This window comes from Zychaea mexicana (assembly GCF_025766255.1).
Source record: "Zychaea mexicana strain RSA 1403 chromosome Unknown BDB00scaffold_11, whole genome shotgun sequence".
Lineage (NCBI taxonomy): Eukaryota > Fungi > Mucoromycota > Mucoromycetes > Mucorales > Lichtheimiaceae > Zychaea > Zychaea mexicana.
Window position 1 is genome coordinate 339,696 of NW_026516674.1, and position 27,717 is coordinate 367,412.

The window sequence follows — 27,717 nt, forward strand, 5'->3', positions numbered from 1 at the left end:
ACAATCTTGCTTTTGCTATTTACTAAATGCTGCTTATCTGTATGTAGCCCACATAGACTGATTCGTCAGGTACGTAGACAAGAACATGCAATATACAGCTTTTAGTATTGTTCGTTCATCTTAGACAAGACAGTTGTAGATGCTTGTCGCACTAACGTAGAAGCTTCACATCCACACATCAAAACAACGATTACCTTGCACTGGAGGTGACGAGGAGACAGTTTCGAAAATGTATACAACTCCAAGACTTGATTGGTGACACAATGCAACCACCGGACCACAACCAATTAACATTCCACGTTAACGGTCGTTATCAAGCGAATCGATGACTGTGTGCGCCATCCGTTATCCCCCTTCCCTTATACATATTTAAAACAAAAACAAGAATAACAGGGCGAAAAACAGAAGGAAACCATGCTAACCCATTCCGTTTGTAGCACATATCACCCATGAAGGGCACCGACATTTAAAGACCTAACGCACTACATACACTTAATACATATTCATTCTAATACATAGTTTACTCTATATGTAACACACACTGTACTACTTTTAGTTCTTTAAACAATAAGCATTTCCAAACATATTTTTTCGTTCATCTGTGTATTTCATTCACTTTATGCGCTAGTAAAATGAGTGTATAGCACATATACTCCTAGAGTCTAAGCTTTTGTAAGAATATCGGTATGTTGTACGATGCAGTGGCAATTTCAGAAAGCTTTTTATTTCAATCCCACTCCTCATCATCGGAATCTTCACTATCAGACGCCATCGCTCCCTTACGTGCGGATAACACAGCTGCTAAACTTGAAGCAAGATCTCCACCGCCTGCTGCTGCTGCTCCGGCACCTGCTGCTGCTCCAACACCCACAGCGGCTGGAGTATTGCTTCGAGGAGGACTACTGTCACTTGCAGCACGCATCTTGCCACTTGATTTGAGACTACCAAAACCACCTGTTGCGCGAATGGATTCCATGAGGTTAGCGCGTCCGTCACCAGATGCAGGTAACCGTGGACCGGATGATGCAGGAGCACCTGGAGCTGGCGGAGGTGGAGGAGGTGGAGGTGGAGCACCACCTGCTGGTGGTGGTGGCGGTGGAGGAGGTGGAGGGGGTGGGGCACCGCCAGATGCGATTGGCGGTTGCGGAGGCGGAGGGGGCGGTGCAGCAGACGTTGGCGGTTTGGGTATGTTTGGACGTCCTAAAGAAGGAACAGGTGGTGGTTGCATTTGACGGCTTCCACGCGTCGGCAGTTGAGGTGGGCCAGGCACAGCACGTGTTGCGGTTGGTGGTGGTGGCGGAGGTGCGGAAGGTGCAGGTGGTGATGCATTGACAGTGTTGTTTCTTGCTGGAGGCGGTGGAGGCGGTCCTCGACTATTGGCAGATTTTCGTGGAGGCGGTGGTGGAGGCGGTGCGCGACGGCCTAAATGTTGCATAAATCAAAGCAAAAATAGTAAATTGCACAAGTTCTTATCATGTGTGCAACAACATATAGCACCCCCCGCATAATAAGTGCATATCGTCTGGCCAAACGCAATAAAAGTATCATTTTCTGCGTCAAGAAAACGGTGACTTACTGGATGGAGGTGGTGGCGGAGGTGGAGGGGTCTTTTTCGCTGAAGGCGGTCTGCTGCTACGACCGGGTGGAGGCGGAGGTGGGGGAGCACCGCCAGCAGATGATTTTTTGGGCGGAACACTACCGCCATGTTGGTGTAAGAATTCGTGGATAAAGTCTTGATTTTGGTTGATTTCGTCTGGGGTAATGCCAAGAGCTTTCAGCTGTTCGAATACACCGCTCCATTCAGGGTCATTGTTCTCGATACTGAAACCTTTATCAGGTGTATAGCCGATATGTCCAACATGCCTTGGTAATTTCCAGTAAAACAGAGCAGTTCACATAAGTATCTTTATACCCGACCGAGTAGTAATGCGATAGTAGCTTGTCAAATAGTTCTTGTAATCAATATGCTATGCTTACCGAAACTCTGAAGGCATGCCAATCTGATTCTTGTCGATGCCTTTCTTTCGTCCGTTCGCCTTCTTGAGAAATCCTGCTTTGCCAGTTCCGTCTAAGCACAGTTGTATATAATGTAACACGTGAGCACAGAATCTCTTGCCATGCATTCCATTGTTTTTGTATTGCATTACCATCCAGTTTTATTGATTCCCGGTTCAAGACCTTTTTGTAGAACGTGTCTGCCTCGCCCTCGTCTACAAACATCAACCCTGCTAGGTAATCCTAAATAATACGTGCAATGCGAGCCGGGAAACGTCGGTCACTCCAACGCTAACCATGAATAACAACGTATATTAAAAAAATGCATCAAACTTACGTCTGTTTCAAACGTGTGAAAGAATGGTTTTTCCTTGCTATATTCAAAGCCGCTATAGAGCTCTTGTTCCCATAGAACACCCGATTGATTCTGCAAAATACCGAAAAAATCCGGGCATGTGCATATAGTAAGCCTAGCTGTCTCCCTACACTTCACCATAACGCACGCATACCTTACAACCCCGGCTTCATTCCCTCTTTATGTATTACCTCAATGTCGATTATCCGTATGAAAAAGGAATCGTTCTTGTTCTTGTCTTTGCAGAATGCCACTGCACCCCATACTTTGGCATAGGACCATCTATTTGGGTCAGGGGAGGCGACAAACAGCCGAGCAACAGCTGCCGTGAGGATTTTCTAATATAAGGAGTTACGATTAGCTTCGGACACTCAATGAAAGGCCCCAGTTCTTTGTACGTGCAAGATGGCGAGAAGCGTACCGAGGATGGAACCGCTTTCCGAACAGTATTTTTGTCCTGAGCTGTTGGAAGCGTCACGGATGGCATTTGATGTTATTTTTTATTTTTTGAAAGCAAAAGACGATGCCGAGTTCGACCAGGAACCTTACTATTTTCAAGTCTGGGTTTCAATGGAAGCTTACCTATTTAAGAAGCAATTCTTGTGCTTCTGCTTACTGCCTTTGCATCTTGGCAACACATTACTGCTACGCAGTATCTGTCGTCATACCATCGGATAAATATAGTTTACTCGTCACCACGTTTTTAACTGCACAATCTTTTGTGACACTGGGATTACACTTCAGACACTCTTATTACTTGGCTCCTTGATCAGAATGCTGTTTTAGAGTTTATGCAAAAAATAAAGGGCTATGTTGCTAGTAGCCCCAGGTAAATTTATAAAGAGAAATGTTAAAATAAAGAGAACTGGTAAACAATTACAAAAAAGAGAGAAATGAAATGCACACTTTTAGGGGAGAGAGGTGGTTGTCTATACATCTATCATGAAGGGGAAAACACTATTTACTATGATAAATTTTCTTGTCGCTGTCGCTGTCGTTGTCATCGTTGTTGTAAGGGGAGAAGATGTGAAATAGAGTTGAAGAAAGAGAAGGTGTATATGTGAAAAGAAGAAAGATTAGTAAATGGACATGATTATCCAAGTTTAATTTTACCAGACAGGTCTGGAATCATGCTTTGCCATATCAATGATTCTCCAGCCGCCAGTAACAGGGTTCTGGAGATCTTCGGGTTCCTTAGTCATCACACAAGCGTAAGTCACTTGTTCAATATGATCCTCCTTGCCATAGACAACTTCGCCAGACTTGGCATTTCTGAATAGGATGATTTCCTGCGTGCGGAACGACATGACGAAAACGGGGATGTCGTTGTCAAGAATCTTGGCGGCCACCAGCTATGTACGATTATAGTCAGCATTAGATGTCTTCCATATACAGATACTTTTCTCTTCCCTCTTTTACACTTAATGACACTTACATCCACATCACGAAGATCCTGAATCTTGCAGTCACTGATCAAACCTTGCTGCATCTGTGCTTGAATGACAGCAGTAAGAACGTTGTAGGTCTAGCAGTCGAAATAGTCATGCATTATTAAGTCAGTAATTGCATTAAAAACATCAATTCAAAACGAACAACCTGATAACACTTACAGCTTCCGAGCACCACAACTTTAAAGTTTCAACATCACCCTTGAGATATGCTTCCATCACTTCAGGAACAATGTAAGTTCGTGCTTCAACCAAGAACTTGTCCATGTTGAACGAAGGATCAATGGCTTGGAAAGCACGGATTGCTTGAGCCTGGTCAGACTCTTCAAAGACGGACCCTAATACACACCAACAAAGACTATGTTTAACGTCCATTCCTGCCTATTTTTTCTGCATGATACGGATCTCATGCGAGAAACTCCTACTACAATAACTTACCAAACGTTTCCGAGATTCGATCAGTGAATGCACGGGTATACGAAATGAAGACATTGTCAGAGTCTTCATAATTTTTGCGTGCACGGAACACACCTATAACAGGAGGGAGAATTAGTTTCCAATAACATATCCAATACGATAATAGCCATGCACTAATTTACCTTGCATGAATGGATTCTCCTCCTTGAACTTGTTCCAGCTCTCCTTCCACTTGGAATCTTTGTGAATGACAACGGATGCACCTGCATCAGGGTTCTCTTCAACCCTCCGCTTGCCAGGCATGCTGGACTCGGCCTTTTGAGATTCCTCGCGCAGCTTGCGACGAGCCTCCTTGTCGACAAAACCAGTGTATCGTCCCGAATCATCCTTTACAATTGTCTTGACTGAGTCACCAATTTTACCCACAACTGGGTTGTTTCGAATCGGCTCAGAGTGTTTGTTAATGGTCTCCGAAGCTTCTTTTAAACGCTTTGAAGTTTCCTTGGCGAATTCCGTCTCGGATGCTTCCTTCCATGACTTGTTGACTGATTCGGACACTTTTCCTGCTGCCTTTGAGAATCGATCTGAAGCTTCTTTTAAACGTTCGCTCTGCTCTGATTGTTGCAACTAGAATATAACAACGGTTTTGTTTAGAAACAGAGAATGTTTCGTCTTCTGTCCATGCCATACTAAAGAGAGCTTGACCAATACAATCACCCCCTCTGACATGTATGAATGACAGTGTCATTCTATAAGTCACATACCTTTGCCTTTTCATACATTTCCTTTGCCTTCTTGAGTGCATCGCTTTCAGCAAGCTTGCCAGACTCGTCTTGCAATGATTTGACACCTTGCTGAAGTTCCTTGTCCTTTTTAATTTGGTCGCGAATGGTGTCCATAAACACCTTGAGCGGTGAGCTATAATGACGAACAGCAGTCGCTTGAGTTCGTAGGCGAGGAGCAATGACACGAGTGCGTGCAGAGGACGACAGAAGCGTTCGATAGGCAGACATCGGTTTAAAGGTATTGGGTCGGGTGTGTGCGGAAGAGTGGAAGGTGGAAGAACCAAATGGTATAAGTGTGGAATGGCGCACTCCGAATATCCAGGGTGCGGCTAAATTGTGAGAGCTGTCAACCGGTGGCTTGTTCTGCCGGCTATACTTCTGAGTGTGGGAAATTAAGTCAAATAACCAGGCATGTCAGCGAGCGAATATAATAATAGAGTTTCTGAAACAACCTATCAGGTTGTACTATAATGTGTAGGGTGTTAAGCAAGGTGCCTGCTGTTTGGTTTGATACCGATATTTCCAATGACATGATGAGTACTGGTACATAACAAAGATAGCAATGGAAAATCAATTGTGCCTATCGAGATGGTCTACACAGCGAGCATGAGGATCGCCACCCTAGCCTCTTGCGTGTAGGGCTTGTTTACAGTTCGGACACGTAAATGTTTTTGAAAGAAAGTGGTGATGGTAAAGTGGCTTTACTTTGCTTGGCTAAAGCGTAAAACTCAGTTATAATAGCTAGAGCTACGTACACTGATTATGCACTCTCAATTTATTACATAAATATATAATCGGTACCCTTGAGTCCGCCGTTTTCCTCTGAGGTACGGAGCAGCAAAGCTCTTCTCGCAGGTTGGGGCGCCTTTCATGCGCTGCGCCTCTTCATAGTCTGCGATTGCTATATCTTTGTCCCCCACGGAATATTTTCCCGACCGTGGAATAGACAGGGCGTCAGAATCTGCATGCCAAAGCTTGCAAAATAGGCAGAATCTCTTCCCTCATTCTTGATAATTTGGATACTACTGGAGAGTGCTTTGTTTCAGCGTTCTTATGGTTGTACACAGCTCCTTATAGGAACTTGAGCACGCCGGCTCTCATGGTACGAGAATCAGATATATATTCTCGTATTCTCGTATCATAGGAACTCTCTCGGATGGTCCACTGGAGCAGCGGGTTCTTGAGAAGAGGATCTGTCACTAGTAAACTGACCACCACGTCGTTACAAATTCGAGCAACATTGTCCGCCACAGTCGTTAAGTTTCCTTTCATATCGTCCATCTTCGCTTCCATGGCAACGAAGGGGGGTGGCTTATCGCTACACTGATCTATTTGCTGGCTGTCGTTGCTGGGCATGACATTTGAAGAGAGGAAAAAGGAAGCTTGAAATTGTTTACGAGTTTGCAATGCTAATAAATCCTATAATCACCGAGAACCCCAGCTGTCACTCCTAAAAAGGAACTCCCAATCTACAATACCTAACCGTTATTTTATCATGTACTATCAATTGATAGCACACTGACTCTAACACTACAGTGGTTCCCCGTTTAATTTCAACCTCAAAGGGGGTCTATAAAGTGTTGAGACTACTGAGGGTTGACACAAAACGAGGGTGATTCAAGCAGTGTTCTATGCCTAAAGGGGGTATAGAAATAATTGAGGGTTTATCTTATTGAGAGTGAAAGTAAATGGGGAACCACTGTAAATTAGCTTCATACACAGAGGAAGAAATCATCGTTTCAAGGTGCATGACAGGTGATACATTTGTCAAATTGATCATATTAAACAAAGCTAATGAGCTTACTATGATCCTGTTTTACTATTAAAACAAATGCTGCTGACCGCTTTGTTAGGACCAAAGAATTGATAACCCGATAATGTTACTGCATTTGCAACTATGATAGAAGCAGTACAAAGTATTTAGGGGGGAAAATGGTTATAACAATAGCCCTTTTTTGGAATACCTATGATATGCTAAGTTCTTATGATATCCCATCGAAATAGTTTCTCATAACAATTTGGATGATTATATACAGTACTGCAGATGACGACCTGCATTTGAAACTTTGCGATGAAGACTTTACTTTGACTTCTTTTTCGATGAATAAATGGAAAAGGAAACGCACCACTCGAGTATTAGTTTAAACGGAAGGAAAAAAATGATGCGGATCTATTGCAAATGGTGGCATAGGAAGGGAAAAGAAGCCAGAAAGCCAAGCTCTAAGTTACGGTTATAAGATAGTTCTACAGTACTGTATCAACAAATTTACGGTACGAAGATGATAAATAGACACAATTCGGAAGGTTAAATTACATTACCAACCGTATCCTGCATCCAGCGATAAGAGCTGGGAAATTTTGCCAACGAGGTTCTTCCTCAACCAGAGTGACAATGGCAATAATACTGCGTCAAGCATGAACAACGATCTCGATATTGAATTCATTTTGTCAATCTTTTCAGAAAAAAGTAGTGCCTACTAACATCTCAAGCCTCGGTAGTACTACGCTTGGCAATTCGTCATACGAAATGAAGGTTGAAGAAGATATGTACATCAATATCACGATGATTGAAAGAGATCCTGGTGAGATAGGATATAAACAGTGGCCAAGCAGTTGACGCTGACACGAATTATAGTAAGCCGCAACATTAACCACACATTTCAAAAGTATCCAGCGGCGTCTAATTGACGAAAGCAACAAAAAAATAGCCACACAAAAACACGATAACAAATGTAATTGTTTCGCTTAATCTCTTCGTCCAACAAGCCCATAATGATGTGTGAGAATTATTCTTTCCACGCGTTTCTTTTGAGTACCTCATTATTGACAACATCGACGTGTTCACCTTGTAAAGGGGCCCTGCACGCAACAAGGGCAAGAGGCCATAATGTTTAACCTCATGCTCGCTGCGTTGTTGATTTTGATATGATACATAGGTATAAACTAATTTTTTCTGTAGCTTTATTTCGTGCAAGAATTCAAATAGTTCCTAAGTGCTTCTAAATCATTTTGTCGAGATAATTATGTACAAGCAAACATGAAGAAAATAATATGTAAGCTCCTTTGAACCCGACACTGAAAAGAGTGTGAATGACGCGCACAAGGGCGCACTATTTATATAGAATGTATTGATAATTACATACTCGTCAGTGTTGCTAGCATATCCATATTCAGCGCCACTTTCTCACTGAGTAGATTATAGAGAAAGAAGAAATATAACGACAGCTTTGTATGACAGTTATTGAGGGCTTCACCTGCTTCTTACTTCCTTGTCATCCAAAAGTGTTATATAATCTATGTTTTTGGCATATGATTGCAGTATAAAAATCAAAAAGAAGGAAATCATACTTTATTTTATACACAATTATTTGGGGAGAAGTGGGTACAAAGAAGCAAACAAAAAAATACAAGGTTAGGTTTTTCCTAACCGAAATTGATGCCCTGAGCAAGTGGTAATGCGCCAGAATAATTGATCGTGCTATAAAACGAAAATACTCATGCATGAGTATATATGTACTACAAGTAGCTTGAATAGCAGTTGTTATTCACTTACCAGGTGCCACGACGGCAGTATTGCTTCCAAGAATCACTTCCGCTTTCTCGGCCTCCACCAGTAGCCTGTTGTGTAAAATCGTATTAATTTAAAAGTTGTCCGATTACTCTAAGTATAGTCTCATTTCGTTTCATGCCATATATTACCTTTTCTCCACCAAAGGCACCACCGATTTCGGCGCCGTTAGTTGGAATGTTGACGTTAATGATGCCACAGTCTGAACCAGCGGGGCCAATCCATTTGAAAATGGTCTCTGGGTTCTGTGTAAAGATGGAGCTGGATAAGCCTTGTGCCACATTGTTGTTGATAGCAATTGCCTCATCGAGGGTCTATTGAATACACAGTTATTGTAATTAGGTTCCTATCAGAATAACAGCAACCAGTAGAGTTTCCATGATAGCCAAATGCGAGAACATATGTATTACCTTGAAAGTCATTGTGTGAAGAATAGGGACAAATGCCTCGTCCTTGACGACATTCATATGTGGCTCAACACGGGTCAATGTAGGCTTGACAAAGTTGCCACCGAGAGTTTCTCCACCAAACAAAACTTTGCCGCCTTGCTCCTTGACCTTATGGAGAGTCTCTTCGTAAACACCTACAGCAGCTTTTGTATGCAAGGGTCCACACAAGACGCCGTTATCCAAAGGATCACCAATCTTGACTTGATCGTAGGCCTTGATCAAGCGATCGAGTAACTTGTTATAAATCTGTTCTTGTACAATCAAACGACGAGTGGTGGTGCATCGCTGACCGGCAGTACCCACGGCAGCAAACAAAATAGCACGTGCAGCCAAGTCTAAATCGCAATCTTCCATGACGATGATAGCGTTATTGCCACCCAACTCCAAGATAGGCTTGCCGAATCGGCCTTGTACGACTTGACCCACTTGACGGCCAACCTTGGTGGAACCGGTGAAGGAAAGTACGGGGGCACGTGGGTCAGCTGCTAATGCGCTGCCGACGTCAGTACCGCCTGTAACAAGGGAGCATAGGGCTGGTGGTAAGTTGTGTTCGCGCAAGGTCTTTTCCAAAAGTCTAGTGATGGCGATAGAGCACAATGGTGTCGTGGGTGAGGGTTTCCAGAGTACACCGTTGCCAGTGACAAGAGCAATGGCACTGTTCCATCCATATACAGCCACTAGTTTAACCAAGGAGTGATCAGAACAAAGATTTATTAGCTCGATATTCTTTCAAAAACGTCTGAAGGTGCAATGAGAGTAGTAGAAAGCCAAAAGTATTAAAGTATTTACCTGGGAAGTTGAAAGCGCTAATCACGCCTACTGTGCCGAGTGGATTCCAAGTTTCAAGCATGACGTGGCCGGGCCGTTCAGATGGGATCATAGAGCCCTTCATCATACGAGAAAGACCAAGAGCGTATTCCAAAATATCGACATATTCTTGGATTTCGCCAATACCTTCCGGCAAAATCTTGCCTAAATAGATTTGTTTCATGCTCATATTAAAAAAGGCAGGAGAGAACGCTGTCTAGCATTTCATAAACGTTTGAAGAGTAGAAAAGATTTACCCATTTCTAAAGATACAATTCTGCCCAAAGGCTCGAGATTTGCAACTAATGCATCACGCATAGCCAACAAGACTTGTCCCCTTTTTGGTACTGGCAACTAAGAAAGCAGATTCGACTTTTAAGCATACCAGCTAATATACATAATATGTAAAATTAAACCAAAATGAAATGCATTAAACAGCACTTACATCGCGCCAGATCTTTTGTGCTTCTCCAACCTTATCTAGGGCTGCATCAAGATCCTTCACATTGCCCTATAATATCAAGAAAGCATGATTCAAAGAATAAGTATATATACTTAAGGCTATTCATTTCCAAAATAAAATTACACAAGCAACGAAAAAGAAAGAAGAAATTCTGATACTTTACCGAAACCACTTCAGCAATCACTTCGTTGTTAACTGGATTCACCGAAGTAATAACCGGACCGGATCCTTTCCATTTGCCATCGAAAACGCCCTTGTTGCCAGCCTTTGAAATACCAAAGCGTTCAAAGGTATCTCTGTGCTTATCGAAGATGGTAGACATGTAGCGTGCTCCGTACAATCGAGTAACTTGGAAAACTTGAGTAGATAGGATTCTTCCTTGTCGCAATAACAACATGATGACGGATGCTCTTTTATATTGAATCGAAGTACTTGGAGGAGAAGGAAAAAAAAGAACACCGATAGTTGAAAACGCATAATCCCGCTTCTCTCCTTGTTTTTGAGGGCCGAGGGAAGTCGTGGGAAACTTGTGATGACCCAGTGACCTTCATTATACACTTACTATTTCTTGCTCAAACTAGAGTCTTGTCTGGCTAGAACTCCTGTGTTTCGAATCGTTAAAGTGTAAATCTAAATTCAAAGTTTGTGAGTCATCGTTTCGCTCTATTGTACCCGTTAACTAATAAAGATTGATTTGTACGAGACGGGAACTGATAAGGTTGTGCGGAAGCAAAAGTGAAAATTACGCTAATCGCTCGGATTGTGTAATTCTTATCGATGCAATTTCGTAGTTTCGCTCTAAGAATTCCGTAACTTTTCACGCTTCTTTCCGATGGAACTCTCACTGATATTACACAAAACTTTCGGATTTCCGAGCCTACAGCCGCGCTTAACGGTAAATACCTCTCTTTTCATGGGACCCGCTGTTTCTGCTAGGTTTTTTAAAGGTAGTATACTCAGCAAAACCAGTCTTGATGGGCACTCTGTTAGTTATCTGATAACAAATTGTTCGTTTTGTAATCATGGAGGAAATAAATGCTTTTAAAGCACAGCCAGAGAGAAATTTGCCGAGAACTGATTGCCATTTAGACAATACTATGGTAGATTGAAAAGCAGAGCGTAAAGACACACGCTTGTCCTGCGACGATGCGATGAGAGTGGGGTAGTTTAGCTACCGAAATTACGGCGCGCCTCGAATCTACCTTTACATCACCTCCTGGGATGGGAGTTGGACACGCGAACGCGAGCAGAAACACTCGTAATAGACGAGAATTTTAATTCTACCCCGTGGGAACTTGTAGCCAAGGGTATGGACCTAGCACATACACAATGTATGATATTAACACACAGAAAAGCATACGTACTATGTCCCAAAAAATGAATATTAAAAGTTCAATATATATCCTGGCTTGGCATGGCAACGTTACTTATTGCTATGACGGCAGTTGTGAACCGTGAGACGTTTAGCTACAGATGCACATGACAACCAAAATTTGAAATACTATCATTTTAGAGAGTCGCTTCTTTTCTTGTTAAGATCCCGAATACAATGAAGGAAATGTTATACTTCGTTTGCATTTCCTTTTCTCCTTTTTGCCTCACATAGTACCCGGATTTTACAGTATTACGCAATAGCTGAAAGGGCGAAGACAAAAAAAATCATGCATATAATGAAATGAATCCCAGCAGTGGTTACCAAGGATGGTGTGAGTGTGAGGGATAGAAATGTACGACGCAGAACGAGTGGGGACTTTATATATGCACCAGCTGACGAAACGACCTTAAGGCTTTTTTCCCCTGCAACAGCTATGGGAACCCACAGAAACTTTGCCTCATTGTTTGACCTTTCCGACATTAACAACAGCAGCGACGTAACTTTACCATGGCAGCCACCGATCTCCACCAGGCAGCAAAAGAAACGTTTGAAATATTCTCGCGCGATCCCCAGCTAAATATGCTCAGCAATCTACTGGATACTGGCAAACTAGCAATAACCGAGCAACGATACACGGACGCTATCAGTTGTTTTGACGACGCTATCGGTAAAATCAGAAGCAACTTACTGTCGACGGTTTCACTTTACCGCGCTACTGCCTTTGAGTTGGCTGGCCATTACCAACTTGCCTACAATGATGCCTGTTGTGCCATCAAGCATGCGCATACACTTGCTGACGGCTATCTCTGCGCCGGCAAATTGTTGCTTTTGCAAGATAACCTCCGAGAAGCTGCCCTTAACTACCAGAAAGGTGTCTATGCCGTGCCCCGTTCAGACCCAGGTCATGCCGCACTGGTGAATATGGCACAGACGGTCGCTGCAGAGATCGATAGGCGCAACGCATGGAAATTGCCCTATGATGTGGTGTCGCATATCATTTCTATGCTGCCACTCGGCGATCGAGTAAGGTTTTCGGCAACAAGTAAATTTTGGCGCAATTATTTGTTCAAGTCGGCAGCCATGTGGCATACCCTTGATATCGTTCCCGAGTTGTCTACATTTTCAATGAATCAATTAATGGCAGCAGCGTCAAGACAGCATGTTCGTAAGCTCAAGCTGTACTCCAAGGAAGCTCTGAATCTGGTCGCAAAGAACCGATGGGAAAATATCGAGTCTTTAGGTATTTCCTCGCTAGTAAATAGAAAGCATGGATTAGGAGGGAGGGGAGGGGGAAAGGCATGTATGTGTTTGGATTAACATTAGATTGTTATTATCGTAGTACTGGACATTAATGACTGGATTGGGTCAGAAGCGCTGGTACGCCATGTGTTTCAAATGAACCACTGCAGTCTCAGAAAGCTAGCACTCCACAAGTCACCGCTTTTGGGATCCAACAGTTTCCTGGCAGATGTCCTCGCGGCATGTCCTGGTATTACTCATTTAGCACTGGATACTCATCCTTCCGACAACCTCGGGCCACCATCGCTGAATTCACAACTATTATCACCGCTTCCCAATATGTCATTCTCCATAACTCATCTCTATATCACGGATGCTCGCGTCGCTGTATACCTTCCCACTCTCCTACAACGATGTCCACAACTACGCCATCTTGCCCTCGCTAAACATAATTCGCTTCGAAATGACGGTACTATCCTAAAAACGATCCATCAATGGTGCCCTCGCCTCTGCAGCTTTAGATACGGAATCCCAACTCTGGTCAAATCATACAAACCACCAGGGCTACTGCTAGCTGAAGAAAAGAACCAGGATCGTGATGGTTTAAGGTACCTGGCATACTTTCCATACGACGGCGGTACCGTTGATGACGACTTAGCGCCAGTAATGGAATCCCATCACAACACTTTGGAAGCAGTTTATCTCGATATGTCCGCCATTGTAGGGGGGACATTCCGTTCAGTAACAGCACTGATATCCTTGGGAGCAACCCATTTGCGCGAACTCCAACTGTATAACTATATCCTCACCGGATTCGGCATCACGACACCTGAGATATCACCAAATCATTTATGCGGCATATTCCATGCTTGTACAGCACTCGAAGTTGTCAATCTACGCCGTGTCAACGCTGTAAACAACCAAGTGCTCGATGCGCTAGGTTGTCTAATACATCTAAAACGATTGCATCTTGCCTTCAAGTCTTACTCTGCGACCTCAGTCATGTTTACCAAGGATGGAATCCGCCACTTTTTTGAAAAAACGGAGAGCTTACAGGAATTTCATTTTCATACTGAAAACCCTTTTGTAACGGATGATATTTTGTATGCTGTGGGTGGCCATAAAGGATTACAGCGCTTGGAGTTGTGGAGTGATTCGAGTTTGGCTGTTAAGGGCGTGACAAGGTTCGCTAGTGAAATGCAAGACTCAAATCTGACGCATGTCGTGCTTCGCGCGCCCCCATACCTTTCGGTAATACCAATCGATTTCGCAAGACTGGGTATATTACGAAAATTGAACTATCTCGAATTGCGCGGATACAAGGAAAGTGGTGTAACAAAACACAATCTGCTTGCAGTGTTTTTCCAGCAAAGGTTATCTGATGCGGCTCGATTGACAGTCGTCTTAAAGCGAGGACAAGTGGCAGAGGAATATCTTAGCGACCAGTGGCTTGACAACTTCTATAATCCCCGGATAATACCACCTGTGAAGCTTGTAGAATGCGACCAAAAATACCTATCTCCTGAATGGATGATGTAGCTGTTTGGTAGTGTAATACATTTCTATTAAATCTTTTGCTTTCAGAATGTCTTAGTCTCGATTATTTATAACATACATGTTGCTGCTAAGAGTACATATGTGTTGGAGGAGTTAAGGTGCTGACTATAAAAAAAACCAGAGCAAATGCAAAGCACAAGATAATAACATCATCACCAAAGTCAGTCAATTTTGATTCTGATCCATGGTTGAAAACAGAGTTATCTATTACATTCTACACCTGTACACGTTTTAGATGGTAAAACTGAACTCAAACGACCTTTGCTAGTTTCCGTACTTGCGTCAGAACTTAATAGAAACCATTCTAATGATGTCGTCCATGCAAGCCTGTGGGACCGGAAACTGTTATGAGCGGTGTGTAATCTTACGTTTATTGTAAACGAACCACTGATGTTCAATAATCCTGCTCTCCAGTATACACAGATGGTTGTGGAATTGATCCTGCTGGTGCAGAATCTGATTCTTCGTCATCGAAATATTGGTCTTGTAAATCTTGCTCCTGTTGTGCCATATCGTCATAAGCCTGTATAAAGGAAAGAAAAAAAGCAAGCAATGTAAAAGTCAGGAAGCCATTTCAACAGCATTTATATCCTACCGTGGAAACATTCTGTATGTCTCTAGTACTTACTTCATTTTGGTCTACTTTAGCGTAGTCAAATTGTGTCTATTGTAGAGTTATATAAACTCTTTAACAAGCTACTCAACATACACTTCTTCTATATCTCTCGTCTCTTACATCTTTTCCCGCTAAGAATCGCTCTTCCAACAATCGCACAAGTTCTTCCCGCTGCTCTTCCCGAAATGTCATCATCTCCTCTATATCTTGTTCTTTTCCTGTTTCATTCGCCTCTGTCATCTTGCGGTCCCCGTCGTCATCGTCGTCGTCACTATCCTCTTCTTCTTCTTCAAATTGCTCCTCGTCGATAGTTTTCTGCTTTTGGACTTGTTCTTGAGCTTTGCTTCGATCCATGTTGCCCAATATCCGCTGAACAAGGTTTTCTTCAGGATCGTGCGGACGATCCTTTTCGTCTTGGGTCATATGCTGACCGATAAAGTGCTCATAGAGTACAGGATCATGCTGCTGCATGGACTCGTCTGAGAAATAGGTTGATCCGCGTAAATGTCTTTTGAGATATTCATATCGTCGATTATGTATTATGCTTCGTAGCATATGTTGCTGTTGTGGTGTTGGTAATAATTGTTTCAAATAGAAGTCAACTTCATAATCTTCCTCTATCGAAAGTGTGAGTTAAAGATAGTGAAAGAGACACCACGCAGAAGTGTAACCCTTACCTCGGAATGGTTCAAAAGCTTCGAGAATGCCCGGAGGAAGATGTCGACCCCAACGACTTAAGAATAAGCCGTGATCGTGTTCGAGTACCTGCTGCATGACTTGCCGTTTCTCGGCTGCACTAACTTCCATTTCATCGGGTTTTAGCGCCTTGAAAGGAATCTCATTCGCATGTTCATGAATGTAACCTGACACAGTGTCCATTTTTATGCAAAGTAGTATGGGTATATCCGTACACGATCAGTTCTTTTTTTTGACGTTTAAGCAGGAAAGAACAAAAGGGTATCTAAAACTCAGCGACCCAGCGAGCTTTTTTTTTATTGTTTCATGCTAAAGCACTTTGCCTGCTCTTTTTATGGAACACTACTTTCAGGTAGGTTAGATCGCGTCATAATACCGCGCATTCGGGCGATTCCCAGAATAACGTACTAACATGTATACAGTCCGACGTTAATGGCGTGTTAGAATATGCGCCCGTGACATCGCCAAGGTATAACCCATACCGCCCTTTCCTTCCTTTTTTTTCAACATCTTTGATCGCGGTCGCCTTTGATTAATCAAAGTTACTGCGCACCTTTTATTCTAGCTGTGATTTCGTCGTTGTTTTGCGCAAATCAATAAACAAAACGCTCGAATATTTTGAACGATCAGCTGAAGCCCTAGATGCTTTACAAGCTGTTCTGTTTCGAGCCTGGCGATATAAAGAAGGTAATAATAACTTTGAATGCGCTTCGGGTCACCACTGATTCGCGTGCTTTTTTATTTTTATATAGGGCATAATGTGAACTTCTCTATATCACGCTATGAACGAGGTATTCAGACAGAGGAGTTTATACAATTGATGGATTCGAATAACTTGTTTGAACGGACAATGAGCCGTCTTTACGAGTTGCCGGTGGAGGTACATATAGAAGATCAAGAAAAAGGGGCGAGGGGAAATGCATAAATCTAATTTCGCGCCAATTTTTTTCCAGGAAGCTATTGATGTGCTACAAGAACTTATTCATGCAGATCCATCTCCACGCTACCTCACCTACTTTTTACGTGTAGCCAATGTGATATCAGACAAGCCGAGTTATTCCCAAACTATCGATTTCATATTCAAACAAAGTTTCAAAGTTGTGGATGAAAATGATGCAGCCGAAATACTAGCTGTAATACGCGAGCAACAATCGCACGCAACCCTAACACAGTCAGTAAAACTCACGGAACTCGCAAACTGGCTGCGCTCCCAATCTCAACATACAGCGACTGCGATCCCATCCGAAAGCAATCCACGCAAGAAAAGAATCATCATCAAAACGTTTGACGACATTAGGTAATTCTTTAACATATCAAATACTTGAACTACATATACTTTTCGATCCTTTTCTTTGATTCACCTAATTTCTTTCCTTATCAAATATAGCAGTACAGATAGTGCTTTGGATCTGAGAAAAAAGTGGATGCTGGAACGAAACGAACCGAGAACAGATACTCACATACAAGCATTTATCCTGATTTGCCAGCATCTGCGGAAACATGCTCAGCCAGTACGATCTTTGGAATTTAAAGAAGTTCAGCTCAGAGATGGAGAAGATCAAGATGAAGAGGCATCTCTGAAGAAGGCTCTTGCGCAAATGTTACAGTACACCTCATCCGATAACTCTTCAGTTGCTTCCTGTAAGCGGTGGTGTTTGAGCGTGCTTTTAGAGCAAAGATCTGGCACCAAATCTGTACTGACAGCCATGGTTCAGTTTTCCGATTTGTGGATTACGTGAGTATACGGTTCTTCATACATGATTCCAAAAGGCTTCTGGGAGTCTTCACTCATATATTTGTTGGCGAAAATTATTAGGCAATGGATACAACCCTATGCACTGGACGCAATCACCTCGCTCATTATCAAAGAAAATATCATTGTACATTACTACCATCATCTTTACAAGGTCTTGTTTTGTATGTCACAAGAAGCGAGGGCGGAAAACACGGTATGATAACTTGCTAGTTCACTTGGTTTGGAGAGAGATCTTCTTGTTGACCCAATTGGATTTTCTGTCTCTTCCTCTAGATCACGGATTTGTGCTCTTTTTTCTACCAGTTATTAATGAAGATCACCGAGAAAACCAAGTTTCTAATATTTCGTGATTATGTTTATCGACACATGTTTGTAAATTTTTATTATGGTTTATTGGTTGGAAGGAATCTATTAGTAACTGATTTACTGGCTCTTTTACTTACCAGATCCTCTCAGCATTCTGCGGAATACAATTTATTCGATATCGAACATCCTCCGATGGATTTGGATGCTGAACTGACAAAAGCAATCAACCAATGCAACAGCGAAACAGTCAAGTGGGATTCGACCTTACAGAAACTTGGGGCTGTAAGTAGAGTATTTCAAGAATCACACTAAATCAACGTTATCTTCAAACTAAAAGGCAGCTTCTTTTTCTTGTTACTATCAGCTGACTGTTATCTGCCCGAAAGCAGTTATTCTAGAGATGGTTTCACAGTGTTGTTCAAACAAAGATCGCCATGCCACTACCATTCCGGTTTTGCGTGCGCTGGGATCATTATGCCGCACACGCATACAGCAAAAAGGAAAGGCGCCAACCACGATCCTTATCTACTGTTTGGAATTGCGTATGTCTGAATGGACCTCGGAAATGATAGAAGAAAACACCGCCAATATCGCGGCATTTATAGCGGCCTGCAGTCGAGGAGTGGTAAGAATTTGCAATATATCCATTATTCAATTGAATCATACTGAAAGATATGATATTATGTTAATTAGGATGTTTATGCTGAATATCCTCCTCTGCTGGTACCACGGCGTCACGTTGACGAACATACAGACGTTTTACTCGATCTGCAATATTTCGTGCCGGACAAGATCATGGCCTGGTTAGATATTGAACAACAAGGAAACAATGTCTTCTGTCAACTGGGTTTAAAAACGCTGGATATGCTTTGCAGCAGCCCGTCAATCCAATGGAACGATTGGAGTGCAGGTCTTTCTAAGCTGGAAAGTAGCGATGTACCTGTGGGCTGTATCGATCCATTACTGCTTGCACGCACCATTTCTGGGATACTTGATTTGAAAAACAACAAGAATTTTTCTCTGCACGAACTCGAGGCTGCGCTAGCTTTTCAAAAGAAATTGGCGTCTGTATTGAACGTCCTCTACAGCAACCGACTTTCCAAAGAACTGAATGTATTTTTTGAGGAGCTCAAAACTAAACATGGTAAGGCGATAAGTAGAACAGTGGAGAAAAAGAAAGCGGGTCATTAAACTTCTAGCATCTTTCCGGTTGATTTATCATAGACTGGCGAACATGTATGACTTGGTGTGATTTGCAATACAATGTATCCTTCAAACAAAACAGTTCGACGCCGGCAAAACTCAATATACCCATTCAACTCGAACCTATTATTAACGATTTGGGCGGAACATGCCAATTGTATCGACCGAAAAACTATGACGATCCGGAAACTTGGCCCACAATGTTTGAAGCATGCAAGTTATCCTCAACCTTTACAAAACAGTTATTCGCAGCCAAAGATTATTGGATGTATAGTTTGATGCTGCTGTGGAATCACCCGGACGATGATACACTAGTCACAGAGAAACTGCAACAGACACTCCATCCATCTATATCGCCTAGCGTGATGAACGAGTACGAGCAGCTGTTGGTAAATTTCTTGGGCGAGTTGTATGACTCTTGCGATACCGCTGGCGAGGTAGTGCGCGAGTACAGCTATTCTCATAAGGGTATTCAAACACTCGTAGAACTTCTCAACGATTCAGGTAAGAGTCTATAACACCGTAATAGCGTGATGATATGATGTTAATCACCAACGCTCATTTACTAGATGCAAAGACATACTGGATAGTACTTTATATGTGCAAGCTTTTGGAAACTGAGGCGCCGCCAAATGCTTATGCAGAAGATCATTTGACTTATACAGTGGGGATCATTAAGGCTTTCAATGTTTGTCACAACTGGACCCATCCTTTCCAAGACCAAGGCAGCCAGTTAGCCTCACTGCGGCGATTCCGAGACGCAGCTTTCGACGACGACATTATGCACCAAAATGTGGCAAAATCATGGGATGCGGATGGACAAGAAACAGACGAGTTGAGCAATGCAAAGGTGATTGACGTCAGCTATCCGTTTATGGATGCCAACAGTCAATCCACGCAGGCGCTTTCCATTCTCACTTTATGCAGACTATGCAATGTGTTCAATCAAGTGAAAAGTGATGCTATTCGTGAGATAGTACGTGTACCGCTGCTTCAAGTCGTTGAAGGGCTCAAAGGTAGCGAACAACGACAAAAGTTTCAGCAATTGGCAAGCAGTCAAGTCAAGTCAAGGCTGGATAGCTGGAGAAAGGGAAAAAAGCAAAAGCGTCGCGTCATTTTGCGACCTGTAATCGATCCAAAACATACGGATGTTGTGACATATTATACTGGACTACTGGAGGATCCTGGTTTACAAAGTGCTATATCACAAACCTTTAAACTAGTCGATGGTGAGCAGCATCAGCTGCCAAGTAAAAACGTGAACAAAAAGTATCAAGCGATATACTGTATATAAAAGAACAATGGTGTTTCCTTAGCAATTGAATTATTGTAAATATCGATATAAATGAAATCCTCTCTGGAAGAAAAAAAAAGTTGTTTTAGTGATCAACCTATAGTAGTGCATGTCAAACTATAGTTCAAAATGAATATTGTCGCTGCATTGATAAAGAAGGTCAGCCAGAAAATTGGGCTGACTTTGCATTGTGAGCTGGCTCGAGCCCGCTGCCGCTCACTGCATTTGAGCTTCCGCTGGTCGAAGACATCGTTCTCCCTCTTTTCCCTTAATCAGCCAACATGGAAGCTGTCCAGACTTTTGGTCGCAAGGTGCGTTATATACACGAAACGATGAATAAATAGATGGATGGATGAGTGCGAGATAGGATGGATTACGATACGACGAAAAAGGAACGAAAAAAAACCTCGATACACATGTCGTGAATGAGAAAATTCAGAAAATAATTGGAAGGGGTGGTTGGCCATGCACAGCCGGAAACGACACAAAGAAAAAAAACGATTGTCCAACCAACACTTACCTGGAACATCAATACTAAATTCAATATGTTTGAAAAATTAGAAAACTGCCACCGCTGTTGCTCACTGCAAGCGTGGACGTGGTCTTATCCGCGTTAACGGTGCTCCCCTTGAGCTCTTGGAGCCCCAAATCTTGAAGTTCAAGGTCTATGAAGTTGTCCTTCTCCTCGGTGAAGAGCGCTTCGCCAACGTCGACATCCGTCTCCGCGTCCAGGGTGGTGGTAAAGAATCGAATTCAACTTTTTTTTTATTGCGCTTGTCAATTGGAGTGCAAATTAATTTTCTAAGTATAAAATTGTTACACATCACTATTATAGGTGTCGTCTCCCAGGTGTATGCTATTCGTCAGGCTCTTGCCAAGGCCATCGTCGCTTTCTACCAAAAGTACGTCGATGAAGCCTCCAAGAAGGAGATCAAGGAAATCCTCGTCCAGTACGATCGTACCCTTCTTGTGGCTGATCCCCGCCGTTGCGAACCCAAGAAGGTCAGTATCTTTACTAAAGAGAAGAAATACCAATTCATTTTACGAGCGAAATTTACTTATACTTTTTTTATCTTCCCTCGTATATAGTTCGGCGGTCCAGGTGCTCGTGCCCGCTTCCAGAAGTCGTACCGTTAAACGCGGATATTGCTTCTATTCATCTTGTACTCTTTTTATTTTCGCGCTACGTTACGATAAAAGGAGTGTTTTACACATAGTACAAAACAAATATTGTCTCTATTCATATTGCTTGGTAACGGGAAGGGATTTGATTGCTAATGATGGATTTTTGACTTTGGTAAAGTGAGTGGGGGATTACGATTAAGAATACATTTGAGTGTCTGGCTGTGGAGGAAGATCATTCTGACCGTGCAGTGTATGTATACATTGCGGGCCCTTATGATCGAGGAGCAGTCAATGAAGATCGAACAGCGGATTCTTTAATGTAGAACCATTTTAAACTATCAAGTAGTTCAATACAATCGTCGTTTATGGGGATATATAAAGCTTGTCGATGTACTTTCTCAGAGAAAGTTGATAGTGTTACATCAACTGGTTCATATATGCTCAACTAGTTTGCTGCATAAGCACACTTGATACATTTTATGTTTAGATGCACTTTCGCTCTCGATCGCACTATTCTGCCTAAACCATAACTGCGGGTCTAGCTAATGTACGCGCCCCATCAACTCCTAGCCTCCCATGGTGAAATTTGGATATGATAAACCACAAGGGATTGTTAAAGACTACAGAGTATATACTACTTCATTACGAAGATGTAAGTCGCCAAGAGCTCTGGCTGTGGCCATGGTACTATCTACTATATGTTTATCTCGTACGAATTCGGCTCTTACCTTCACACAGCAGCCATTAATGATATGACAAAGTATAAAGCTACGATTACCATGAGAACAACCTTTTAACAGAGGTGGACTTTTTATACAAAGTCTTCAAAAACCTACTATCTATTATCAGAGCAAATGTACCAAGTACTAACTAAGGTAAGCTGAAGTTAAAGCCATTGTGGTCATCGTATGATAAGGACGATACAAGTGGCTTGATTAGTTGGCATGCACATTATCTTATTCGAGAGTAAGTACATATGTGTTTGCCGCAAAGAGACTGACTGTGGTTATATTGAAGTCGCTTTTATGTTGATTTATTTATTATGTAGAATTGGTCATTTCTGTAGCTTCGAAAATTTCCTTGCTCTAATTATCACTTGCTGTTGTTTTAACTACTACAGTATTTGTTTAATGCATTGAAAAAAGAGCACTTATCAATAGATAACGTACTATTAATTTTATGCTATATCGCTGTTTCCATGTAGTACGCCACTATTATTACTGCAATTGCACAGAAAAAAGGAGCATTTTTGACATGTTGTTTTTTGAAAGCAGAAATAACAATGCCGAGGATCTGGAGTTTGTAAAAGAAACCTTATTAGAATATATCCATAGCAGCGATATTGATGGATACTATTCCGGCGTATACAGATCAATAACAGTGTCGTTAGAGAGCTAAGGGCTATGGAACTCAGATAAAAGTGAATAACAAAATGCTCAGCACCATTTGGACCTTTTAAAAGTAAGTAGCATCATCTGAAAATCAACAAGAACAATAGTGGGCAATTAGTTGTGCCTGAATCTTATGATTCTACCCCGCAACACAAACAAAATTGCGAGGTGGAGAGAGAGGGGCTGTGCTGGGTTTTCTCGGGAAATACTTTAGTTTTCTAAAAAAAAACACCAACACCCTTTTTGGTGACCATGTCTTACGACGACGACGACGACTACGAAAGCGATTATTCTTACGGCGATTCTGTTCGCTCCGATGACGAAGAGGATCTCGAAGATTACAAGAAGGGCGGCTACCATCCCGTCTCCATTGGTGATCGCCTCAATCACGATCGATACATTGTCGTACGGAAGCTCGGCTGGGGCCATTTCTCCACAGTGTGGCTAGCCTATGACACAGAGTAAGCTGTTCCCCCTGATTTTCTATTTAAGTGATTGATACATTACAACATGGCTCATTTGACAATATGGGGTACCGTTTTTCATTGTAAACCAATAGAAAGAAACGACATGTCGCGCTCAAGATTGTTAAGTCGGCCCGGCACTTTACTGACAGTGCAAAAGAAGAAATAAAGTTATTGGAAGCGGTCAAAGTGTCGGACCCGAACGATGCAGGCTGGAAGCACGTGGCGCAGATGCTGGATCACTTTACACATAGTGGACCGAACGGCAAGCACGTATGCATGGCCTTTGAAGTGCTGGGTGAGAATCTGCTGTCGGTGATCAAGCGGTATCATTACAAGGGCATCCCGGTGCCTATCGTCAAGCGGATTGCGAAGCAGCTGTTGTTGGGTTTGGATTATTTGCATCGCAAGTGTGGGATCATTCATACCGATCTCAAGCCCGAAAATGTGCTGGTGTGCATACCCAACGTGGAGCAGCTGCTGACGATCGAAACGGCTGATCTGGTGGCAAAACTCAACTTGGAGGCAGAAAAGGAAAAGAAACAAAAGGAGAAGGCTGCTATCACGGCTGTGGCTGTTGCAAAAGCAAAGGCAGAGGCAAAGACAGTGGCAGCGAAAAAGGATGACCACCAGCAGTCAGCACCATCACAAGAACCACAAGGACCCATGTCCAAATCACGGAAAAAGCGGTTAAAAAAGAAGGCAAAGCAAAAGGCGGCAAAGGAGGCAGCAGCCCGAACGGTAGCAGAAGGCGGGGGATCAGCCGAACAACAACCACAACAGCAAGCGACGAAAGCAACACCAATAGAGAAATTAAAGATAGATCAGCCGAAGGTTGAACCATCGGCATCACCAAGCAATGACACCAACAACAACAACAATGAGTGAGTGGTTACCGCATTGCACATGAGCTTAGTCAAGCCATGCCAAGCCCCTAACTTGATTTACCTATATTAGCAAGCACGAGACGGTCGATACAGCAATGACGATCATACCATCAGCTGTGCTAGGGTCGACGCTGGAGGATTTTGAGCGGATAGAAGTGAAGATTGCGGATCTGGGCAACGCATGCTGGGTAGACGAGGAGAATACGCATATCATTCAGACAAGACAGTATCGAAGTCCAGAAGTGATTGTTGGATGCAGATGGAATGATCGGGCGGATATGTGGAGCTTTGCGAGTCTGGTAAGCGAGTCGCACTGGTGCCTGTGTGTGTGTGTGTGTGTGTGCGTTAAACTTATCAGACTTGTGTGTGTACAGATTTTCGAGCTGTTGACGGGCGAGTTTTTGTTCCATCCAGAAGAGGGAAGAGAAGGCGGAGAGTCGTACTGCACTGACGATGGTAATGTTGTATGCATGTGTCTGTGTTTGGTGTAACTGTAGCCAAGAAAACGGGAACTGACAGATGCGAGGATTTACAGATCACCTGGCGCAAATCATCGAGTTAATGCAACCGGGGCCACATAGCGCAAGCATGGTGCCTCGGAGTTTAACTGCGGAAGGCGAGGACTCGAAGCGGTTTTTTACCCGGAAAGGAGAGCTGCGGCGCATTAAGCGTCTTCGGTACCGACGGTTAAGGGACGTCATCCACGACCAATACGCGGCGCTGGCACCGCAAGCGGATGAGATAAGCGAGTTCCTGCTGCCCATGCTGGAAATGGATTTGAGGAGGAGAGCAGGTGCGGCGGATATGTTGAAAAAGAGCGAGTGGTTCATTGCAAAAGAAGAATAATAAAGGAAAAGAGCTACCCAACAACAAAGGCAGCGAATGGCCGAGACCCGCTCCCTCTCTCTCTCTGTCTCTGTCTCTGTCTCTGTGTGTGTGTGTATGTATTACAGTACCACTGTAATGCTTTTCTCGCCCCTCTGAGCTACAAAAATAGCAGCAGCAGCAGCAGCAGCAGCAGACCTTCGCGCCTTGCGGGAAGATTACATTATCCCCCTTTGACAGACTCTCTCCCCTATTTTTTTTTCTCACTGTTTTCTTTTTCTTCTTTTCCTCCTTTCTTTCGCTTGAGAATACCCATGGGCGCCAACACCTCCAAAGCTGCTGGTGCTGGAGACTCCACTCATTCTGCACATCACGCCCACCAGAAGATCAAGGATCTCGTCGACCTTGGCTCCGTCCTGCCGAATGGCCTCTACCCTACTGCTCAGCAGGACTATGACCTACGCTGTGTGCGTAACTTGATAGTGGCCCGCAAGCTGGCACCCTTTTATAAAGGTAAATAACCAAGGGAAAATGCATCGTATCGAAGCTGCTGTGTTGGTGCGTTGTCGGGGGGAATCGTGCACCAGGTGGAGGCTGACGCCAAGCAAAAACACACGCATACACTACAAACTATCATATCACACAGGTTTGCCAGACGCACCGGATCCTATTTTGCCGAAGAATAAAGACATGAGCCATAGCGGCCACAGTAGCAGTAGCAACAACAACAACAAACACTTATTACCGCCGGCACCCGCCCCCGCAGCTTCGTCCTCCATGACCACCGTCTCCTCTGCGTCAAAAAGAAACCTCAACACTAGACCACGCAGTGCATCTAGCAGTAGCGGCAGCTACTCCAACAACAATACCCACCCACAGAAAACACAGCAACAGCAACATCAGCAACCGCCTTCCCGCCCTCCCACAGAACGAGAACTGAGGATTGAAAGGATGCGCTTGCGTGAAAAGATGCTCTACAACGATGCGATAGAATGTCCTATATGCTTCCTTGTAAGTGTTTGAGGGTGGGGTGGGTCATTAGGATTCATAATGGGTCATTGTGTGTGTGTGTGTGTGTGTGTGTGTGTGTGTGTGTGTATGTGCGAAGGATAGAAGGTAACCAGCGTTCGTACTCTCTGCTATAGTACTACCCGTCCAACATCAACTATTCCCGTTGCTGTGATCAGCCGCTCTGCACAGAATGCTTTGTGCAGATCAAGCGACCACCGGAATCGCAGACGGCTCCGGCCACATGTCCGTTCTGCATGCAGGACAATTTTGGTGTTATCTACACGCCTCCATCATGGAGTGAGAGCCTAAAGGTACGCGTGTCTGTTGGGGTAGATTATAGATCCGTGTTTGTATGCATGGCTGACATGAAATTACATATATCATCCATCCACTACAGAAGTCATCTGACCTTTCTCCCGCCGCCACCGCAAAGACCAACGCCACGCATAGCACACCTCGACACACTACCTCCGGTATCAGCAACGATGCAAGGCCACGTCGCCAAACCATCAGCCATCAAAATCCCAGTGTTGTTCTTGTTGGTAAGTCGTGTGCGCGTGCATTTTTCTTTGCTATTCCATTCGGCTCATTTGAAAACCCTATCCTTCTGCTATAAAAAAGACCACGTGAGGCCCAACTGGAACCGGGTCCCGACTACTGCAACAACAGCAACAACGACGACGCGAAGCTCGCGAAGCAACTCTTCTGCGGCACAGTTGCGCACTGTCCCGACAGCACCCGGAGTGTATGCAACCCGTCAGGGGCGATCGGCGTCATCTGCAGCTACGTCAGAATATGGTCAATTCTTGTCCAACATGCGGGAGATGGACCTGGATTTGGATGCTTGGATGCTCAACGAAGCTATTAGACGGTCGCTGGCTGAACAACAAGAAGAACGACAAAGCGGCGGCAGCAATAATACCAGCACGACTCATGCCTCTCAATCTCCGCCTGTAACACAAGAACCCATTGATGAAGACGATGAACCCCTTTACAACACCGCACGAAGGCTCGAACAGCAGCAGCAGCAACAACAACAACAACAGCAACAGCAACAATCCATATCATCCACCTCTTCCTTATCAACCTCGACCTCTTCATCTGAATCCAACTTTCCTACCCCTGATACAGAAGCCACCAACTTATTCAACCGAACTGCTTCTGAAGAGGATAAAGTCAGTCATCCTCATACTCACGATAACGCTGCTGGCGCCAACAGTAATCCCACAAGCAACGACGCCACCGTTTACTAACAGTAAAGATGCATCTCACTTTTGTGTTTCAATACACCAAAATCTCACCCTTGAACCCATGTCTTATAGCTACGAATTGACTTCGTAAAGCAAAACACATACCCATTCAACAACAGCAATCACAACCATTCACATTCTGTATCTTTCCATTGAAACTGCCCCCACCCCGTATACATACAACTTCCCTTTTTCTTTTGCAAATATATACATTATCAAGAAGGAAAGCTATCAAGGATATCATCAAATCTGGGTCATCAATCTTGGATAATGCTGTTTCGAAGGTGTAAATTGTTGGTAGCTCCTTCGTTATTGTTCGACGAGGATCATTTGCTGTATCACAGAAATTAAAGAGCCATTGGTTTGGATGACTCCACCAAAAAGAAACCTTTACGCCCATTGAAACTCTCTCCCGATGATCGTATCATTTGGTAA

At 43.4% G+C, this 27,717-nt stretch overlaps 9 protein-coding genes across 9 annotated transcripts; 5 read left to right on the forward strand and 4 right to left on the reverse strand.

Annotated features, from left to right (window-relative positions):
• Positions 1-296: 296 nt before the first annotated feature.
• On the reverse strand, positions 297-2,861 carry BDB00DRAFT_806465 (uncharacterized protein). The gene is made up of 6 exons (XM_053122269.1): positions 2,772-2,861; positions 2,333-2,688; positions 2,148-2,238; positions 1,978-2,068; positions 1,577-1,863; positions 297-1,422 (listed from the first exon to the last, which is right to left on the reverse strand). The coding sequence occupies exons 2-6, from the start codon at positions 2,489-2,491 to the stop codon at positions 728-730; spliced, it is 1,323 nt and encodes a 440-aa protein (XP_052983292.1). The 5' UTR covers positions 2,492-2,688; positions 2,772-2,861; the 3' UTR covers positions 297-727.
• Positions 2,862-3,459: 598 nt separating this feature from the next.
• On the reverse strand, positions 3,460-5,228 carry BDB00DRAFT_757457 (uncharacterized protein; the record flags this gene model as incomplete). Its single annotated transcript, XM_053118989.1, has 6 exons — positions 3,460-3,702; positions 3,780-3,875; positions 3,961-4,136; positions 4,237-4,329; positions 4,398-4,842; positions 4,980-5,228. The coding sequence occupies 6 exons, from the start codon at positions 5,226-5,228 to the stop codon at positions 3,460-3,462; spliced, it is 1,302 nt and encodes a 433-aa protein (XP_052983293.1).
• A 3,072-nt stretch (positions 5,229-8,300) lies between these two features.
• On the reverse strand, positions 8,301-11,126 carry BDB00DRAFT_806476 (aldehyde dehydrogenase family 7 member A1-like protein). The gene is made up of 10 exons (XM_053122270.1): positions 11,034-11,126; positions 10,850-10,917; positions 10,451-10,718; positions 10,270-10,335; positions 10,082-10,178; positions 9,807-9,989; positions 8,979-9,694; positions 8,700-8,882; positions 8,554-8,618; positions 8,301-8,478 (listed from the first exon to the last, which is right to left on the reverse strand). The coding sequence occupies exons 3-10, from the start codon at positions 10,682-10,684 to the stop codon at positions 8,424-8,426; spliced, it is 1,599 nt and encodes a 532-aa protein (XP_052983294.1). The 5' UTR covers positions 10,685-10,718; positions 10,850-10,917; positions 11,034-11,126; the 3' UTR covers positions 8,301-8,423.
• A 1,043-nt stretch (positions 11,127-12,169) lies between these two features.
• Positions 12,170-14,440, forward strand: BDB00DRAFT_785130 (uncharacterized protein; the record flags this gene model as incomplete). The annotated part of the gene is made up of 2 exons (XM_053120521.1): positions 12,170-12,902; positions 13,002-14,440. 2 exons carry the CDS (start codon positions 12,170-12,172, stop codon positions 14,438-14,440), a joined length of 2,172 nt encoding a protein of 723 aa, XP_052983295.1.
• A 212-nt stretch (positions 14,441-14,652) lies between these two features.
• On the reverse strand, positions 14,653-16,023 carry BDB00DRAFT_50744 (coiled-coil domain-containing protein-domain-containing protein). Its single transcript, XM_053117644.1, has 4 exons — positions 15,752-16,023; positions 15,195-15,691; positions 15,087-15,122; positions 14,653-14,981 (listed from the first exon to the last, which is right to left on the reverse strand). Exons 1-4 carry the CDS (start codon positions 15,951-15,953, stop codon positions 14,853-14,855), a joined length of 864 nt encoding a protein of 287 aa, XP_052983296.1. The 5' UTR covers positions 15,954-16,023; the 3' UTR covers positions 14,653-14,852.
• A 3,047-nt stretch (positions 16,024-19,070) lies between these two features.
• On the forward strand, positions 19,071-20,368 carry BDB00DRAFT_785132 (uncharacterized protein; the record flags this gene model as incomplete). The annotated part of the gene is made up of 3 exons (XM_053120522.1): positions 19,071-19,539; positions 19,605-20,285; positions 20,352-20,368. The coding sequence occupies 3 exons, from the start codon at positions 19,071-19,073 to the stop codon at positions 20,366-20,368; spliced, it is 1,167 nt and encodes a 388-aa protein (XP_052983297.1).
• A 226-nt stretch (positions 20,369-20,594) lies between these two features.
• Positions 20,595-21,614, forward strand: BDB00DRAFT_806497 (40S ribosomal protein S16). The gene is made up of 4 exons (XM_053122271.1): positions 20,595-20,640; positions 20,891-21,068; positions 21,165-21,331; positions 21,419-21,614. The coding sequence occupies exons 1-4, from the start codon at positions 20,611-20,613 to the stop codon at positions 21,464-21,466; spliced, it is 423 nt and encodes a 140-aa protein (XP_052983298.1). The 5' UTR covers positions 20,595-20,610; the 3' UTR covers positions 21,467-21,614.
• A 1,354-nt stretch (positions 21,615-22,968) lies between these two features.
• BDB00DRAFT_806502 (kinase-like domain-containing protein) lies at positions 22,969-25,131 on the forward strand. Its single transcript, XM_053122272.1, has 5 exons — positions 22,969-23,306; positions 23,405-24,193; positions 24,267-24,495; positions 24,571-24,652; positions 24,732-25,131. Exons 1-5 carry the CDS (start codon positions 23,098-23,100, stop codon positions 25,040-25,042), a joined length of 1,620 nt encoding a protein of 539 aa, XP_052983299.1. The 5' UTR covers positions 22,969-23,097; the 3' UTR covers positions 25,043-25,131.
• Positions 25,132-25,233: 102 nt separating this feature from the next.
• On the forward strand, positions 25,234-27,338 carry BDB00DRAFT_50933 (uncharacterized protein). The gene is made up of 4 exons (XM_053117654.1): positions 25,234-26,032; positions 26,167-26,343; positions 26,430-26,574; positions 26,654-27,338. The coding sequence occupies exons 1-4, from the start codon at positions 25,553-25,555 to the stop codon at positions 27,283-27,285; spliced, it is 1,434 nt and encodes a 477-aa protein (XP_052983300.1). The 5' UTR covers positions 25,234-25,552; the 3' UTR covers positions 27,286-27,338.
• Positions 27,339-27,717: the final 379 nt, after the last annotated feature.

What these genes read in the sequence shown, in the direction of transcription:
- BDB00DRAFT_806465 (XM_053122269.1), bottom strand. Translation starts at nt 2,491, where the DNA reads ATGGTGAAGTGTAGGGAGACAGCTAGGCTTACTATATGCACATGCCCG. An exon ending in TTCACACGTTTGAAACAGAC is followed by an intron (nt 2,239 to 2,332) that starts GTAAGTTTGATG and finishes CGTATTATTTAG; the next exon opens with GATTACCTAGCAGGGTTGAT. An exon ending in GGAATCAATAAAACTGGATG is followed by an intron (nt 2,069 to 2,147) that starts GTAATGCAATAC and finishes AACTGTGCTTAG; the next exon opens with ACGGAACTGGCAAAGCAGGA.
- BDB00DRAFT_806476 (XM_053122270.1), bottom strand. Translation starts at nt 10,684, where the DNA reads ATGTTGTTATTGCGACAAGGAAGAATCCTATCTACTCAAGTTTTCCAA. An exon ending in TGATTGCTGAAGTGGTTTCG is followed by an intron (nt 10,336 to 10,450) that starts GTAAAGTATCAG and finishes TTGATATTATAG; the next exon opens with GGCAATGTGAAGGATCTTGA. An exon ending in CACAAAAGATCTGGCGCGAT is followed by an intron (nt 10,179 to 10,269) that starts GTAAGTGCTGTT and finishes CTGCTTTCTTAG; the next exon opens with TTGCCAGTACCAAAAAGGGG.
- BDB00DRAFT_50744 (XM_053117644.1), bottom strand. Translation starts at nt 15,953, where the DNA reads ATGGACACTGTGTCAGGTTACATTCATGAACATGCGAATGAGATTCCT. An exon ending in GATTCTTAGCGGGAAAAGAT is followed by an intron (nt 15,123 to 15,194) that starts GTAAGAGACGAG and finishes ACTCTACAATAG; the next exon opens with ACACAATTTGACTACGCTAA. An exon ending in CTAAAGTAGACCAAAATGAA is followed by an intron (nt 14,982 to 15,086) that starts GTAAGTACTAGA and finishes TCCTTTATACAG; the next exon opens with GCTTATGACGATATGGCACA.
- BDB00DRAFT_806497 (XM_053122271.1), top strand. Translation starts at nt 20,611, where the DNA reads ATGGAAGCTGTCCAGACTTTTGGTCGCAAG. An exon ending in TCCAGACTTTTGGTCGCAAG is followed by an intron (nt 20,641 to 20,890) that starts GTGCGTTATATA and finishes TTGAAAAATTAG; the next exon opens with AAAACTGCCACCGCTGTTGC. An exon ending in TCTCCGCGTCCAGGGTGGTG is followed by an intron (nt 21,069 to 21,164) that starts GTAAAGAATCGA and finishes TCACTATTATAG; the next exon opens with GTGTCGTCTCCCAGGTGTAT.
- BDB00DRAFT_806502 (XM_053122272.1), top strand. Translation starts at nt 23,098, where the DNA reads ATGTCTTACGACGACGACGACGACTACGAAAGCGATTATTCTTACGGC. An exon ending in ACCAACAACAACAACAATGA is followed by an intron (nt 24,194 to 24,266) that starts GTGAGTGGTTAC and finishes TACCTATATTAG; the next exon opens with CAAGCACGAGACGGTCGATA. An exon ending in GTCGTACTGCACTGACGATG is followed by an intron (nt 24,653 to 24,731) that starts GTAATGTTGTAT and finishes GAGGATTTACAG; the next exon opens with ATCACCTGGCGCAAATCATC.
- BDB00DRAFT_50933 (XM_053117654.1), top strand. Translation starts at nt 25,553, where the DNA reads ATGCATCGTATCGAAGCTGCTGTGTTGGTGCGTTGTCGGGGGGAATCG. An exon ending in AATGTCCTATATGCTTCCTT is followed by an intron (nt 26,033 to 26,166) that starts GTAAGTGTTTGA and finishes TCTCTGCTATAG; the next exon opens with TACTACCCGTCCAACATCAA. An exon ending in CATGGAGTGAGAGCCTAAAG is followed by an intron (nt 26,344 to 26,429) that starts GTACGCGTGTCT and finishes CATCCACTACAG; the next exon opens with AAGTCATCTGACCTTTCTCC.